This window comes from Lipophrys pholis, assembly GCF_963383615.2.
Source record: "Lipophrys pholis genome assembly, chromosome: 10".
Taxonomy (NCBI): Eukaryota; Metazoa; Chordata; class Actinopteri; order Blenniiformes; family Blenniidae; genus Lipophrys; species Lipophrys pholis.
Window position 1 is genome coordinate 32,327,328 of NC_137640.1, and position 15,740 is coordinate 32,343,067.

At 53.1% G+C, this 15,740-nt stretch overlaps 1 protein-coding gene across 3 annotated transcripts; it reads left to right on the forward strand.

Moving 5' to 3' along the window:
- Window positions 1-4,140: 4,140 nt before the first annotated feature.
- LOC308115732 (microtubule-associated protein 1S-like) lies at window positions 4,141-15,705 on the forward strand. 3 transcript variants are annotated; one of them, XM_080473435.1, is made up of 6 exons: window positions 4,141-4,296; window positions 4,635-4,730; window positions 4,885-4,967; window positions 5,987-8,195; window positions 14,521-14,735; window positions 14,813-15,705. In XM_080473435.1, exons 1-6 carry the CDS (start codon window positions 4,164-4,166, stop codon window positions 14,966-14,968), a joined length of 2,892 nt encoding a protein of 963 aa, XP_080329561.1. In that variant the 5' UTR covers window positions 4,141-4,163; the 3' UTR covers window positions 14,969-15,705. The 3 variants fall into 3 exon arrangements, 2 of the variants coding, with proteins under 2 accessions (XP_080329561.1, XP_080329562.1); XR_013935718.1 differs by having other exon boundaries at window positions 4,144-4,296; window positions 5,987-8,200; window positions 14,813-15,704; XM_080473436.1 differs by lacking the exons at window positions 14,521-14,735; window positions 14,813-15,705 and adding an exon at window positions 11,639-11,773 and having other exon boundaries at window positions 4,144-4,296.
- The last annotated feature ends 35 nt before the right edge of the window (window positions 15,706-15,740 follow it).

Sequence of the window (15,740 nt, forward strand, 5' to 3'; positions counted from 1 at the left end):
AGTCCTGCCTTGGGAAGGTCCTGGATCTGCAGCTGGAGTGAGGGAGTCCAGGTGGACGGGTTTGTTTGGTGGAGGGAGCTGGTGGGTCCTGTACAAACCCCCCCTGGAAAAGGGGGATACCTGGAGCTGGAGCTAGAACAGATACAGAGCCCGCCTGGTTCCAAGCTCTGGGGAGAACTGCTCTGGTTGTTCAGAGCCTGAAACTTTAGAACATCTCGTGGTGTCCTGTTCTTTACAGGGTTCTACAAAGACTGGAGGCTCTGGGAGAGGGTTCCTCTGTCCCCTTTTTGTTTTTAGTCCAAAGTACACCAAACAAAATAAGGCAACATTGGTCTTATTGAATTTTATCTTTGATGTGCAAAACTTGGCATTTGGCGAAGCAGGAGGAACTAGGTTTCAGTAGGAGGAACCAAATAATCAGCAGGAGGAACCAGGTTTCAGTAGGACGAACCAGGTATCAGCAGGAGGAACCAGGTATCAGTAGGAGGAACCAGGTTTCAGTAGGAGGAACCAAATAATCAGCAGGAGGAACCAGGTTTCAGTAGGACGAACCAGGTATCAGCAGGAGGAACCAGGTATCAGTAGGAGGAACCAGGTTTCAGCAGGAGGAACCAGGTATCAGCAGGCGGAACCCTGTTTCACCAGGAAGAACCAAGTTTCAATAGGAGGAACCAGGTATCAGCAGGAGGAACCAAGTATCAGCAGGCAGAACCAGGTTTCACCAGGAAGAACCAGGTTTCAATAGGAGGAACCAGGTTTCAGCAGGAGGAACCAAATAATCAGCAGGAGGAACCAGGTTTCAGTAGGATGAACCAAATATCAGCAGGATGAACCAGGTATCAGTAGGAGGAACCAGGTTTCAGCAGGAGGAGCCAGGTATCAGCAGGCGGAACCAGGTTTCACCAGGAGGAACCAAATAATCAGCAGGAGGAACCAGGTATCAGTAGGAGGAACCAGGTTTCAGTAGGAGGAACCAGGTTTCAGTAGGAGGAACCAAATAATCAGCAGGATGAACCAGGTATCAGTAGGAGGAACCAGGTTTCAGTAGGAGGAACCAGGTTTCAGTAGGAGGAACCAAATAATCAGCAGGAGGAACCAGGTTTCAGTAGGAGGAACCAGGTTTCAGTAGGAGGAACCAAATAATCACCAGGAGGAACCAGGTATCAGTAGGAGGAACCAGGTTTCAGCAGGAGGAACCAGGTTTCAGCAGGAGGAACCAGGTATCAGTAGGAGGAACCAGGTTTCAGCAGGAGGAACCAGGTATCAGCAGGCGGAACCCTGTTTCACCAGGAAGAACCAAGTTTCAATAGGAGGAACCAGGTATCAGCAGGAGGAACCAAGTATCAGCAGGCAGAACCAGGTTTCACCAGGAAGAACCAGGTTTCAATAGGAGGAACCAGGTTTCAGCAGGAGGAACCAAATAATCAGCAGGAGGAACCAGGTTTCAGTAGGATGAACCAAATATCAGCAGGATGAACCAGGTATCAGTAGGAGGAACCAGGTTTCAGCAGGAGGAGCCAGGTATCAGCAGGCGGAACCGGGTTTCACCAGGAAGAACCAGGTTTCACCAGGAAGAACCAGGTTTCAATAGGAGGAACCAGGTTTCAGCAGGAGGAACCATATAATCAACAGGAGGAACCAGGTTTCAGTAACAGGAACCAAATAATCAGCAGGAGGAACCAGGTTTCAGTAGGAGGAACCAAATAATCAGCAGGAGGAACCAGGTATCAGTAGGAGGAACCAGGTTTCAGCAGGAGGAACCAGGTTTCAGCAGGAGGAACCATATAATCAGCAGGAGGAACCAGGTTTCAGTAAGATGAACCAGGTATCAGTAGGAGGAACCAAATAATCAGCAGGAGGAACCAGGTTTCACCAGGAAGAACCAGGTTTCAATAGGAGGAACCAGGTATCAGCAGGAGGAACCAGGAGGAACCAGGTTTCATCAGGAGGAACCAGGAGGAACCAGGTTTCAGGTGACGGTTTTACTGATCCTCTGCATGTTTGTAAAGGTCTGCTCACAGCTGGCCTGAGAGTGGAACCCGGTTCTTATAAAGTGGTTTTATTGGGTGAAGGGAACCAGGCAGGTCCTGAGCTCCGTGGTGGGGAGACTGTCCGATCTTGGGGCGGGGGGGGTGGCGGGTCTGTCTGATCGTGGGAGGGACTGTCTGATTGTGGGAGGGACTGTCTGATCGTGGGGGAGGGATGTCTGATCGTGGGAGGGATGTCTGATCATGGGGGGGTTGTCTGATCGTGGGGGGGGGGGATGTCTGATCGTGGGAGGGACTGTCTGATCGTGGGGGGATGTCTGATCGTGGGGGGAACTGTCTGATCGTGGGAGGGATGTCTGATCGTGGGGGGGGATGTCTGATCGTGGGGGGACTGTCTGATCGTGGGAGGGATGTCTGATCATGGGGGGGATGTCTGATCGTGGGGGGGACTGTCTGATCGTGGGAGGGGGATGTCTGATCGTGGGGGGGACTGTCTGATCGTGGGGGGATGTCTGATCGTGGGGGGAACTGTCTGATCGTGGGAGGGATGTCTGATCGTGGGAGGGACTGTCTGATCGTGGGGGGGATGTCTGATCGTGGGAGGGGGATGTCTGATCGTGGGAGGGATGTCTGATCGTGGGAGGGACTGTCTGATCGTGGGGAGGGGTGTCTGATCGTGAGAGGGATGTCTGATCGTGGAGGGATGTCTGATCGTGGGGGGATGTCTGATCGTGGGGGGACTGTCTGATCGTGGGGGGATGTCTGATCGTGGGGGGGACTGTCTGATCGTGGGGGGGATGTCTGATCGTGGGGAGGGACTGTCTGATCGTGGGTGGGACTGTCTGATCGTGGGGAGGGATGTCTGATCGTGGGATGGATGTCTGATCGTGGGAGGGGGATGTCTGATCGTGGGAGGGACTGTCTGATCGTGGGGGGGGATGTCTGATCGTGGGAGGGACTGTCTGATCGTGGGGAGGGATGTCTGATCGTGGGGGGGGATGTCTGATCGTGAGAGGGATGTCTGATCGTGGGGGGGGATGTCTGATCGTGGGAGGGACTGTCTGATCGTGGGGGGGGGGTGTCTGATCGTGGGAGGGGGATGTCTGATCGTGGGGGGGACTGTCTGATCGTGGGGGGGACTGTCTGATCGTGGGGGGGGTGTCTGATCGTGGGAGGGATGTCTGATCGTGGGGGGGATGTCTGATCGTGGGGGGGGATGTCTGATCGTGGGGGGAACTGTCTGATTGTGGGGGGGATGTCTGATCGTGGGGGGGATGTCTGATCGTGGGGAGGGATGTCTGATCGTGGGGGGGGATGTCTGATCGTGGGGGGAACTGTCTGATTGTGGGGGGGATGTCTGATCGTGGGGGGGATGTCTGATCGTGGGGGGGATGTCTGATCGTGGGGAGGGATGTCTGATCGTGGGGGGGATGTCTGATCGTCAGTCTTTAATATTATATGAGATCTTGTGTTGTTCTCTAGCCGATCACAGTGTGGAACCAGTTTGTGGTTCCACACTTCTCTTTTGTGAGGGTAAACATGTAAATGATTGTGTTTTATGTTTTTTCAATAAAGGGTCTTTCTTTCTTTCTTTCTTTCTTTCTTTCTTTCTTTCTTTCTTTCTTTCTTTCTTTCTTTCAGTTAGTCTTCTGTCTGTCTGTGCTCTTTTCTTTTATGTTCAGTTTGGCAAAACGAAGCTATGACGTCATTGGATCCTATGGAACTCTTCTTTGGCTTATTAATAAAAACATTTTGGAAAAAAAGCAGAAAAATGTTTCGCAAAAAACAAAAACAAATTACACTTACAAAAAGAAGCAGATAAAATAAAAGTCAAACTTTATTCTAAGAAAAGAGATGTACAAAAGTTCAATAAATTAAAGAATGCAAAATTAAATAATTTTCAATAATTCAAAGTAGAAGTAGAACAAAGTAAAAAAAGAAAATTAATTTCTACATTTGCAAAACTAGGAAGTGAAAAAAACGACACTTTCAGAAAAGTAGAAAGGTTTTTTTTTTTCTTTTCCCAACGCCCCTTGAACGCCTCCTATCTTATTGGACAGCGGCTCCTCGATTCGCTCTGATTGGCTGAGCTCGTGTGTCATTTAAATCTCTTCCCGCCTCTGGACCCTATAATGCGGTGACGTCACCGTTCGACGGCTCCATACGTGAAGAAAGATGGCGGGCGAGCGGGGCGGCGGTCCCGGTTCTTCTCCTCCCGGCGGAGCAGCGGATCTCCAGCTGCTGGTGGTGGTGGGGGCGCCTCGCTCCACCGGGCTACTGGAGCTGCTGCTGCGGCGCATCGAGGCGGGTAAGTCGGTACCAGGCGGAGCCGCGTCCAGCCGAACCGTCATGTCCAGGCCCTAGTTAGTGTGTGTGTGTGTGTGTGTGTGTGTGTGTGTGTGTGTGTGTGTGTGTGTGTGTGTGTGTGTGTGTGTGTGTGTGTGTGTGTGTGTGTGTGTGTGTGTGTGTGTGTGTGTGTGTGTGTGTGTGTGTGTGTGTGTGTGTGTGTGTGTGTGTGTGTGTGTGTGTGTGTGTGTGTGTGTCACAAAGAGGAAGTTGTATTGTCCAGGAAGCAGCTGATGTGTGTATGTTTGTTTAAAACTGTGTGTGTGAAACTTTGTTCCGGTGTCACTGTGTGTGTTTCAGGTGTGCGATGTTGGTCTGTAGATGTGGACATTCTGGACCAGCAGCTGAAGCTCTTCGTGTCGAGACACTCGGCCTTCCTGTCGGAGGAAGTGAGAGGTGACACACACACACACACACACACACACACACACACACACACACACACACACACACACACACACACACACACACACACACACACAGTCAGCTGAGTCTCTGCCTGAAGACACACACTCATGACTTCATGGATTGTTATGTGTGTGTGTTGTAGGTCAGAGAACACTCCGTTACCATGGCGACGTCCTAGACACACAGGTGTTGGTGAATCCCATGCACGACTGTGTGTGTTCAGAGGTGAGATCACACACCAATGCACACGACGCGTTCAGGTTCCTTCATGTTGCGACGCGTTCAGATTCCTTCATGTTACGGTGCGTTCAGGTTCCTTCATGTTACGGTGCGTTCAGGTTCCTTCATGTTACGGTGCATTCAGGTTCCTTCATGTTACGGTGCGTTCAGGTTCCTTCATGTTACGACGCGTTCAGATTCCTTCATGTTACGGTGCGTTCAGGTTCCTTCATGTTACGGTGCGTTCAGGTTCCTTCGTGTTACGACGCGTTCAGGTTCCTTCATGTTACGACGCGTTCAGGTTCCCTCGTGTTACGACGCGTTCAGGTTCCTTCGTGTTACGACGCGTTCAGGTTCCTTCGTGTTACGACGCGTTCAGGTTCCTTCGTGTTACGGCGCGTTCAGGTTCCTTCGTGTTACGGCGCGTTCAGGTTCCTTCGTGTTACGGCGCGTTCAGGTTCCTTCGTGTTACGGCGCGTTCAGGTTCCTTCGTGTTACGGCGCGTTCAGGTTCCTTCGTGTTACGGCGCGTTCAGGTTCCTTCGTGTTACGGAGCGTTCAGGTTTCTTAATGTTACGGAGCGTTCAGGTTCCTTCATATCATGATGATTCAGATTCCTTCATGTAACGAAGCGTTCAGGTTCCTTCATGTTACGGAGCGTTCAGGTTCCTTCATGTTACGGAGCGTTCAGGTTCCTTCATGTTACGGAGCGTTCAGGTTCCTTCATATCATGATGATTCAGATTCCATCATGTTACGGAGCGTTCAGGTTCCTTCATGTTACGGAGCGTTCAGGTTCCTTCATGTTACGATGATTCAGGTTCCTTCATGGTACGGAGCGTTTAGGTTCCTTCATGTTATGGAGTTTTCATGTTACGGTGTGTTCAGCTTCCTCAATGTCATGGTGTGTTCAGGCTTCTTCAGGTGTGATGTCAAGGTATGTTCAGGTTCCCCCATGTTTATGGTGCAGTCAGGTTCCATGTTACGGTGCATTTAGGTTCCTTCAGGTGTGACCTCTTTTGTTCAGGTGCGGCGATTCATCCTGGGCTCTGCCCCCCAGAAGCTCTTGATCTTGGCGGGCCGCTGTCTGGAGCTCAGCGGAGACCTGGAGCTCCAGGACGGGTTCTTCTCTGCCTCGGACTTGGTCCAGATCCTGACAGACGAGGCCCCGCCACCCTGCTGCCTCACCGTCTGCTGTCCGAACTCGGGGTCCTGGCTGGACGTTGCCTGGTCCGGACTGGGTGGCGGCACGGTGGAGCTGAGGATCAACCCGCCGCCGGTCCTGTTCCAGATGGAGGGTCTTCAAGAATTTACGGAGTACTTGTCTGAGTCCCTGGAACCCGAGTCTCCTTTTGAGGTCCTGGAACCGCCTGGCACAGCGGGCTTCCTGAAACTGTCACGGCCGTGCTGCTACCTGTTCCCTGGCGGCCGCGGCCACTCGGCCTTCTTTGCCGTCAACGGTTTCAACATCCTGGTGGATGGCGGCGCCGGTACCCGGTCATGCTTCTGGAAGCTGGTGCGCCACCTGGATCGGATCGACGCAGTGCTGGTGACCCATGTGGGCATCGGCAGCCTGCCGGGTCTCAACGGGCTCCTGCTGCGAAAGGCAGCAGAGCAGGAAGCAGAGGTTGCCGGCGAGGACTGTGCGAGAAAATTGATATCGCCGGAGATCGGAGTGGTGTTCCTGAACACCCCTGACGGACTCAAGACCATCGAAGAGGATCCCGGCGAGCTCCGGGGCCGCGACCAGGCGGCGCTAGCACTACGGCTCCTGGAGAGACTCGCTATCAAACCACGACTGCTCTGCCGGACCGTCGAACCTGCAACCTTGTTCCACAAGATGGGCGTTGGCCGGCTTGAGATGTACACGCTGAACCCGCCGAGCAAAGACCTCGAGGTCTTGACAACCGGATCTGACCTCGATCTGGTCTCTGTCTGCATCCTGCTGGTCTGGCACCCAGCCAGTCTGCAGGACAAGATAGTCCGGGTCCTGTTCCCCGGGTGCACCTCTCAAGACAAGATCCTGGACGGGCTGGAGAAGCTCAAACATCTGGAGTTCCTCAAACACCCTGCACCGTGCACGCAGGACCCGGAGGGGTCTGGAACCGGGAGCCGGGAGAGTTTCAAGCCGAAGGAGTCCAAACCCAGCGGCGCAGATAAGAAACCTGAGACCAAGACCAAAGCAAAGGAGATCGACCGGACAAAATTACTGAAAGTAATCCCGAAGAAGGAGATCGCTGCTGTGAAACCGAAGAAAGTCTTGAAACCGGACCTGAAGAAAGACTCGAAACCGGACTTGAAGACGAGTGCCAAACCGGCCCCAAAGGAAGTGAAGAGAGCTGCTAGCACTTCCTCAAGCGTGGCGTCCGCCGCGGGCACCGACGTCCGAAAACCTGAAGCGAAAATTCCCCCAAAACGCGTCGCGCTGCCGAAGGGAGGCGTCGCGCTCCCGAAGGGAGGCGTCGCGCTCCCGAAGGGAGGCGTCGCGCTGCCGAAGGGAGGCGTCGCGCTGCCGAAGGGAGGCGTCGCGCTACTAATGGAAGGCACCAAAGCGAAGGCTCCTCCGAACAACCAGGACGACCAAAAACCACCTCAGATTGCAAACGATGACAACGGAAACCAGATGGCGTGCGATTTGTTGTCTGCGTCCTCGGTGGCGTCTCTGAGACCCAATGGGCACTTTGGTGTCCACGGTGTGGTGGACATTCCCCAGGACGTGGACCTCTGCCTGGTGACCCCCTGCGAGTTCCGCCACCTCAACACCGCCGAGACCGGCCAATCTGAACTCGGCGCCAATGACAACACCACCCGCTGCCGGACGCCGGACCCAAGTGGTGGCAACCCCCCTTCGACCAACAGTGACTTTCTCCCCACCGCCACAGACTCAGATGTCCCCCCTTCCACCGAGGACTTCCCGTCCACTTCTGCTGAGCTGGATTCCGACTCCGGCGATGAGGAGGCTAGCGATCTTGTCAGTCCGTCTTACGCCCCCCTGGGACCGCAGCTGGTCTCGCTAGACCTGCCGCCGGCGCCGGTCAAGGACCTGCCCCCCCTGCCACTGCAGCCCGGGACCTGCATGGTGGACCCGGATGCCGACGGGAAAAAGAGCAAGAAACCGAAGAAGTCCGGTGGCAGCGGCGTAACGCTGAATGGGAAGGCGAAGTCCGGCAACTTCCTGAAGCAACCAGCCCGGAGTGCACAAGCCGGATCCAAGTCCAGTGCCAAGGCGTCGCCGGGTGAGGTCACGTCAGTTACTTAACATACTTACTTATTTTACGCACTTAACTTTAGTCACTTTATGTATTTTAGTGACTTATTTAACATACTCCAGTTGGTTAACGTGCAGCGCTGTTCCACTAGTACCGACTCCACTCAGTTTCGTTCATTCTCCACGTTCTCAGCATTCTGAAGGGCGGAGCTACAACTCCACGTCAGCTCAAATGATCAATATCACAAAATGTGGATTGTTACAATCGTGCTTCATTGCCCAGTGTTTCGGTTTCACTGGTGCCCCTGTTACCTGGTGACTTCTGCCACCAGCCATTAGCAGCAACTGATGTTAAAATAAGACGGACAAACCCTACAATACTTTAAACTTTAATAGAAATGTAATTAAACGGCGTTCTCCAGGACAGCTATGGGTTCTGGTCGGGTTTTTAACATCTGCTGTGAAAAGCAGACGCTGGAGGAAGAAGGTCACCAGTTAACTGGGGAACCAGTTAATCTTAAACACCGTGGCTCAGAGACCTCCTTATACTGGTAGCAGGTTGCTCCGCGGAGCTCCTGAATCCTCTGGTCACTCTAGCTCCTGAATCCTCTGATCAGCTGGTCCTTCTAGCTCCTGAACTCTCTGGTCGCTCTAGCTTCTAAACCTTCTGGTCAGCTGGTCCCTCTAGCTCCTGAATTCTCTGGTCCCTCTAGCTCCTGAACCCTCTGGTCAGCTGGTCGCTCTAGCTCCTGAACTCTGGTCGCTCTAGCCCCTGAACCTTCTGGTCGCTCTAGCTCCTTGGACCGTCTCATCAGCTGGTCGCTCTAGCTCTTGAACTCTCTGGTCGCTCTAGTTCCTGAACCTTCTGGTCGCTCTAGTTCCTTAACCCACTTGTCAGCTGGTCGCTCTAGCTCCCGAATCCTCTGGTCAGCTGATCGCTCTAGTTCCTGAACCCTCTGGTCAGCTGGTCGCTCTAGCTCCTGAACCTTTGGTCGCTCTAGCTCCTAAATCCTCTGGTCGCTCTCACTCCTAACTCTGGTCACTCTGGCTCCTGAACCTTCTGGTCGGCTGGTTGCTCTAGCTCCTTAACCCTCTGGTCAGCTGGTCACTCTGCTCCTGAATTCTCTGGTCCCTCTAGCTCCTAAACCCTCTGGTTGCTCTAGCTCCTGAATCCTCTGGTCAGCTGGTCCCTCTAGCTCCTGAACCCTCTGGTCACTCTAGCCAGTCTAAAGGAGATACAGAAGGATGTTACAGTTGTCTAGAGCAGTAGTTCTCAACCTTTTCGGGGTCCTGGACCCCCTGCATATTGAAGACCAACCCTGAGGACCCCCTGCCTCCACCAGTGTAAATGTCATAGGACAGTGGTCCTCTATTGTCCCCCAGAGGGGCAGAATCAGAGCGTCATTAGTAATAAGGGTCTGAACAGTCGCAGGTTTTTTGCTCTATGTCAGTAAAAGTTGTTTTAACTGCTGATGTTACCATCATTACTATTATTACTATTATCATGGTTAGTACTATAGTAGTAGTACTCAAGTTGGTTGTAGTAATAATTCAAGCCTGGGATTTTCAAAACTTGTGTTGAGGGTCACATGAAAAGTACTCTTGATAAAAGAGAGTAAAAGCAGCGATCTAGTTATTTAGTGACGGAGAGAGACATACAGGAGACAGAGAGACGGAGACAGAGAGATACGGAGACAGACATACAGGAGACAGAGAGAGACAAAGACAGACATACAGGAGACAGTGAGAGACGGAGAGATGGAGACGGAGACAGACATACAGGAGACAGTGAGAGATGGAGACGGAGATGGAGACAGACATACAGGAGACAGAGAGAGACAGAGAGAGAGACGGAGACAGACATACAGGAGACAGAGAGACGGAGACAGACATACAGGAGACAGAGAGAGACAGAGAGAGATGGAGACAGAGAGAGACGGAGACAAAGAGATACGGAGACAGACATACAGGAGACAGAGAGATGGAGACAGACATACAGGAGACAGAGAGAGACGGAGACAGAGAGAGACAGAGAGAGACGGAGACAGTGAGAGATGGAGACAGAAAGAGACAGAGACAGACATACAGGAGACAGTGACAGTTTAACTGAATCCTCCACCCTTCTACTCGCAGTACTATCAGACAGTAAAACTTGCTTTAAGGTGTTTCCACATCAGCACCAGGAGTTCCTGAGTTCTTCATGTGACCTAATGCATCTGAAGATGGTTCTGGAATGGTTCTGACGTTCCTCATGTTCCTGAACACCTTTTATCAAGAACCAGCTGTACTGGTGAAGTTAGTAACTGAGCGTGTGGATTAGTAGTGATGTGTTCTACAGAGTGTCAGCATTCGCTCCCTGCAGCATCCTCCTCTCTGATCAACTCCATGGAGGTTCTCTGAATGCTGAGCGCTCTGGAGTGTGTCCACTGTTCAGTAGCTGCTGGGAGAAGACCTGGGGGGGTGGAGTCATGGGGGGTGGAGTCACATGTTTTTAAACTCAGTTGCTGATCTCACTTACCCGCAGCCTCCACCAGACACACCTGAGACGGTGATTCTCATGTCCTCTGGTCCTCCCCTGGCAGCTGGACACGTCTCTCATAGCAAAATCCTCAACTGAATAGAAGCAATTCTCCTGACTCAGCACATTCCTGACAGACTAGTGAAAGTGACGATCTCAACGGAACATATTAGTTTGTAACACGGTGGAACAATACTGCTGACGGTGCATAACGACTGGTGGTGATCCTCCATGTTTCCTGCTCTTACTTGTAGCTCAGGATAAAAGGTGGGGACTGTCGGTGACGGAGTGACGCCTCCACCCTGAATCCTAGAATCCAGCTCAAAATGCTGATCCTGGTCAGGAACTGAGGTTCCTGCCAACATGTGGTGGTTCTGTGTGTGAACGCTCCTTTAATAGCTCCTCTACCGGTTCCTGTCCTTTCTCCTCCAGACTTCAAACTTCATCCACCAGATTAATCAGGGATGTTCCAATCAGATCGGTAGATATCGGATCCAGTCGATCACCCCGCCAATCAGCCTGAAGCCATTGAGAGGATGAGAGGTGGAGCACCAGAGCTTCACCACAGTCCTGAGAGGTGGAGCACCAGAGCTTCACCACAGTCCTGAGAGGTGGAGCACCAGAGCTTCGTTTAACACAACTAATCTGATAAGACATCTAAAAAGTAAACATGCGGTGGAGTACGCTCAGCAAACACCATCATCTGTGGTCAAAAGATGACGTAATCGCCCCCCTCCTCCCCCCACCGCTTCGCTACGTCACGTAATAACCAGAACAATCAGGGACTAGAAGCTCGGGTGGAGCTGCAGAAGCTAGAAGCAGGTGGAGCGGGGCCATAGACCTATAAAACTAGAGTGATATATAGTGGGATATGTGTTTATGTTCAGGAGTCTACTTCTAAATCTCTATGTGGTCTTTCTTCTTCTGTGTTTTTGTTGTTTGGTGAGTCACAGCGCCCCTACAGGCCTGGCAGGTGTACTACATGCCCTGAAGCCTGGTGTTGAGCCGTGTTCATAGTGAGGTGAGGACGGAGGTTTGGTAAAAGACCAGGGAGGACAAAGATCGTTTTATTGTTGTGTGGATGTTCCTCAGTTTACAACAACAACTGAAGAAAAGCTGCACTGAAGCAGAAAACTCCACTTCAAAATAAAGGATTTTAAAATCAAGGATTTCAAAATAAAGGCTCAGTCCCCTCAGGGGAGCGATATGGTGAAACAAGAACCCAGAAGGTTCCTCTAGTTTGAAGGGAGACTGGGATATTCTGAATAAGTTCTTGAGAGTACTATGTTCAGAGTACTTTAGTCAAACAATACTTGAGGCCTGTACTATGAACCTGAGGCCTGTACTATGAACATACTTGAGGCCTGTACTATGAACATACTTGAGGCCTGTACTACAAACTTGAGGCCTGTACCATGAACATACTTGAGGCCTGTACTATGAACCTGAGGCCTGTACTACGAACCTGAGGCCTGTACTACGAACCTGTTCAACATATCCAGGATCTCTGGTTCCTATCCAGAATGCAGGGAATTCCAAGAAGGACCCATTTCTGATCAGTGAGCAGTAAATCCTCAAGGCCAATGTTTTCCAAAGTGAGTCCAGGAGTAAAAACCAAGTCCATGTCCAGCTTTGTGTGAGGGTCCAGAAACATGTTGCCTAAAGTTAAACGACTCGGTGATCCAGATCCAGAAAGGCAGCGGCAACCTGAGAGGTGACATCATCAACGTGAAAATTAAAATCCCCAATATTTAAAACCTTTTCAAACATTAGAAGTGAAGACAAAACTCAGTAGAATCAGGGGAGGACCGGGAGGACCGGGAGGACCGGGAGGACCGGGAGGTCCCCTGATTAAAATACAGTAAAAAGGGTCAACTGGTAACTTTGGTTACTGTGAGTTCAGAGGAGGGAAAGTCCCTGTGCTGACCGACCGGGAGTCAGAATGTCTTTTAAAAACCACAGCAAGACCTCCAGCGCGGCCTGAGAACCTCGGTGTGCTGATGTAGCTGCAGTCTGAGGGGCGGAGCTGCAGTCTGAGGGGCGGAGCTGCAGTCGGAGGGGCGGAGCTGCAGTCTGAGGGGCGGGGCGGAGCTGCAGTCTGAGAATAAGAGGCGGGGCTGCAGTCGTAGGGGCGGAGCTGCAGTCGGAGGGGCGGAGCTGCAGTCGGAGGGGCGGAGCTGCAGTCTGAGAATAAGAGGCGGGGCTGCAGTCTGAGGGGTGGAGCTGCAGTCTGAGGGGCGGGGCGGGGCTGCAGTCGGAGGGGCGGAGCTGCAGTCTGAGGGGTGGAGCTGCAGTCTGAGGGGCGGAGCTACAGTCTGAGGGGCGGGGCGGAGCTGCAGTCTGAGAATAAGAGGCGGGGCTGCAGTACGAGGGGTGGAGCTACAGTCTGAGGGGCGGAGCTGCAGTCGGAGGGGCGGAGCTGCAGTCTGAGGGGTGGAGCTGCAGTCTGAGGGGCGGAGCTACAGTCTGAGGGGCGGGGCGGAGCTGCAGTCTGAGAATAAGAGGGGGGGCTGCAGTACGAGGGGTGGAGCTACAGTACGAGGGGCGGAGCTGCAGTCTGAGGGGTGGAGCTACAGTCTGAGGGGCGGAGCTACAGTCTGAGGGGCGGAGCTGCAGTCTGAGGGGCGGAGCTGCAGTCTGAGGGGTGGAGCTGCAGTCTGAGGGGAAAGAAACATTCCTGATTATGGAATCTCCGATAATTAATGTATTGAGGGAAAGAAGGGCGGGGTGATGGAGGTGGAGGACCATCAGAGCAGGCTTGGTGATGGTTGTCCGTCTCCCCCTGAACCTCGATGGCGGCGGCTCACGCTGGAGAGTCTGCACAGGTGTGTAGGGAGGAGGAGCCTCAGCCTGAGGATGAGAGTCTGACCGCCGCATGACAGCCTCCTGCAGCAACCTGCGACGGCTGTTATCGGTGATATTCCCAACAGGTGTGGAGCACAGGTGGAGCACAGGTGGAGCACAGGTGGAGCACAGGTGGAACAGGGTCAGCCGAGCAAAGAACAGGACTTCCCTTGAGGTCCGTCCACAGCCAGCCTGGCTGGAGGGGGCGTGTCTCCGGCCGTGTCCTGGGGACCCGCTGTCGGGAGTTGAGATCACCGGGCAGCCCAGACGGTCCAGACGCACCCGAGGGAGGACGGCCAGCGAACTCCAGAGAGGCGACAGAGGAGTGACGACCACCGAGTGGAGGGAAATCCAGATCATCCAAGATGGCACACTTGTTTGACAGCTGGAGAGCTTTTGGCGAAAGAGGAGAACCGGCGCGTCTCCCAGCCCTTTGACCCCCCCGGGCCAAAGTCCACAGTCTTTCTGTCTCGGAGTGGAGCAGCCAGAGCTTTGGGCGGAGCTCCCAGCAGAACCTGGTGGGGAGCAGCCGGAGCCGGAGCCTGGCGACGGGACCAGGGAGTCCAGTTCAGCTCCGGTTGTGGTGGTGGAGATCACAGGACCCAGGGTGACCAAGGAGTCCAGGATCTGCTCCTCACCTCTGATCTGGTAGAGGGTCGGGAGATCTTCTGGGACAGACGGAGGCAGCGGTCACACCGGAGGGTGGAGTGGGTGGAGGCATGACTGTGGTTAAAAGTTCTCATATTCCAATCCAGACCTCCACTTGTTAAGGTCTTGATAGATAGAAGATCCAGAGTTTGGGAGTGTAGCTCAGGGTTTTCCTTAAAACTGGTGAAAAAACAAACTGACAGAGACTCACAACGGGTCTGCTTGGACTGTGCGGTGGAACCGCTGCTTTGGCAAACTTTACTGAGGTATTTCATGTACTTTACTCAATGACTGACGTACATTTTGTGACTCAACCGGCGATGACCGTGTCGTTGGGTCGCAGGTCTCAACTTGTCAGGAACCAACGGACCGGCGGTGTATGTGGACCTAGCGTACCTCCCGTCGGGTGCAGCCTCCTCCACCGTGGACGCTAACTTGTTCCGCCGCCTGCGCTCGTCGCATTACGTCGTCAGCGGCGACGACCCGGCGAAGGATGTGTCGCTGCACCGCGTCCTGGACGCTCTCCTGGAGGGGAAGTCCCTTTGGCCGGACCTGCCGGTGAGTTCTACTTCCTGTCCTAACCCCGTTGTCACCGGCAACCGTGCTCTTATTGGCCCATTGGTCTTTGCCCTCAGGTGACGCTAATCCCGACTTTCGATTCGCGGGCGATGCACGAGTGGTACCAGGAGACGGTGGAGCGGCAGGTGGCGCTGTCGCTCACGGTGCTGGGTAGCAACAGCACGGTCGCCATGCAGGACGAGAGTTTCCCCGCCTGCAAGGTGGAGTTCTGAAGCCCCGCCCACCAGACTGCAGCGTCGACTCCCAAAGAACTTCCTTTTGTTTGTTTAACTTTGCGAGCATGCTAAGCTAGGTTACACAATCTGTTGGCATGCTAGCATGCTAGCACTAAGCTATTGTTGATGATGTCATCGTTGGTCGTTGATTTCAACAATCCAAAAGTCTTCGTGTTGTCATTTTTCATTTTCTCCCTGCGTCGTCCAATCAGAGCCGTCTCTCAGTGACTGCGGGTAATGGGCCCCGCCCACTTTCATGATCCCATCCTGTCACGTTGGCATACCGTGCTGCTAATGGTGCCAACTCGTTAGAATTGACCAACTAGATGGTGCACCGTGACCACTGCCACATGACCACTGCCACATGACCACCACCACCGTGACCGTGACCGCCACCATTACCGTGACCACCACCACCGTGACCGTGACCATGACCGCCACCGTCACCATTACCGTGACCACCACCACCGTGACCGTGACCATGACCGCCACCGTCACCATTACCGTGACCACCGCCACCGTGACCACCACCACGACTCGACTCTTCGCCACTTTAATTAATTTATTCAATTTAACAGTGGATCATCTAAATTCCTGGAATTCGGTATGAGCCGTTCTTGGCCAATCACAGCGCGATGACTGTTTACCACACCCGTAAGCCTTAAACACACACACACACACACACTGTGAACTGTAACACTAAAACCTGTGATTAAAGATAAGAGCTTTGATTAAAGTGTATGTTTTTATTGTGCCAATCGGGAAGTTA

Coding starts and splice junctions, on each gene's coding strand:
- LOC308115732 (XM_080473435.1), top strand. CDS start 4,164: ATGGCGGGCGAGCGGGGCGGCGGTCCCGGTTCTTCTCCTCCCGGCGGA. Junction 4,297..4,634: donor GCTGCGGCGCATCGAGGCGG/GTAAGTCGGTAC, acceptor TGTGTGTTTCAG/GTGTGCGATGTTGGTCTGTA. Junction 14,736..14,812: donor CCCTTTGGCCGGACCTGCCG/GTGAGTTCTACT, acceptor CTTTGCCCTCAG/GTGACGCTAATCCCGACTTT.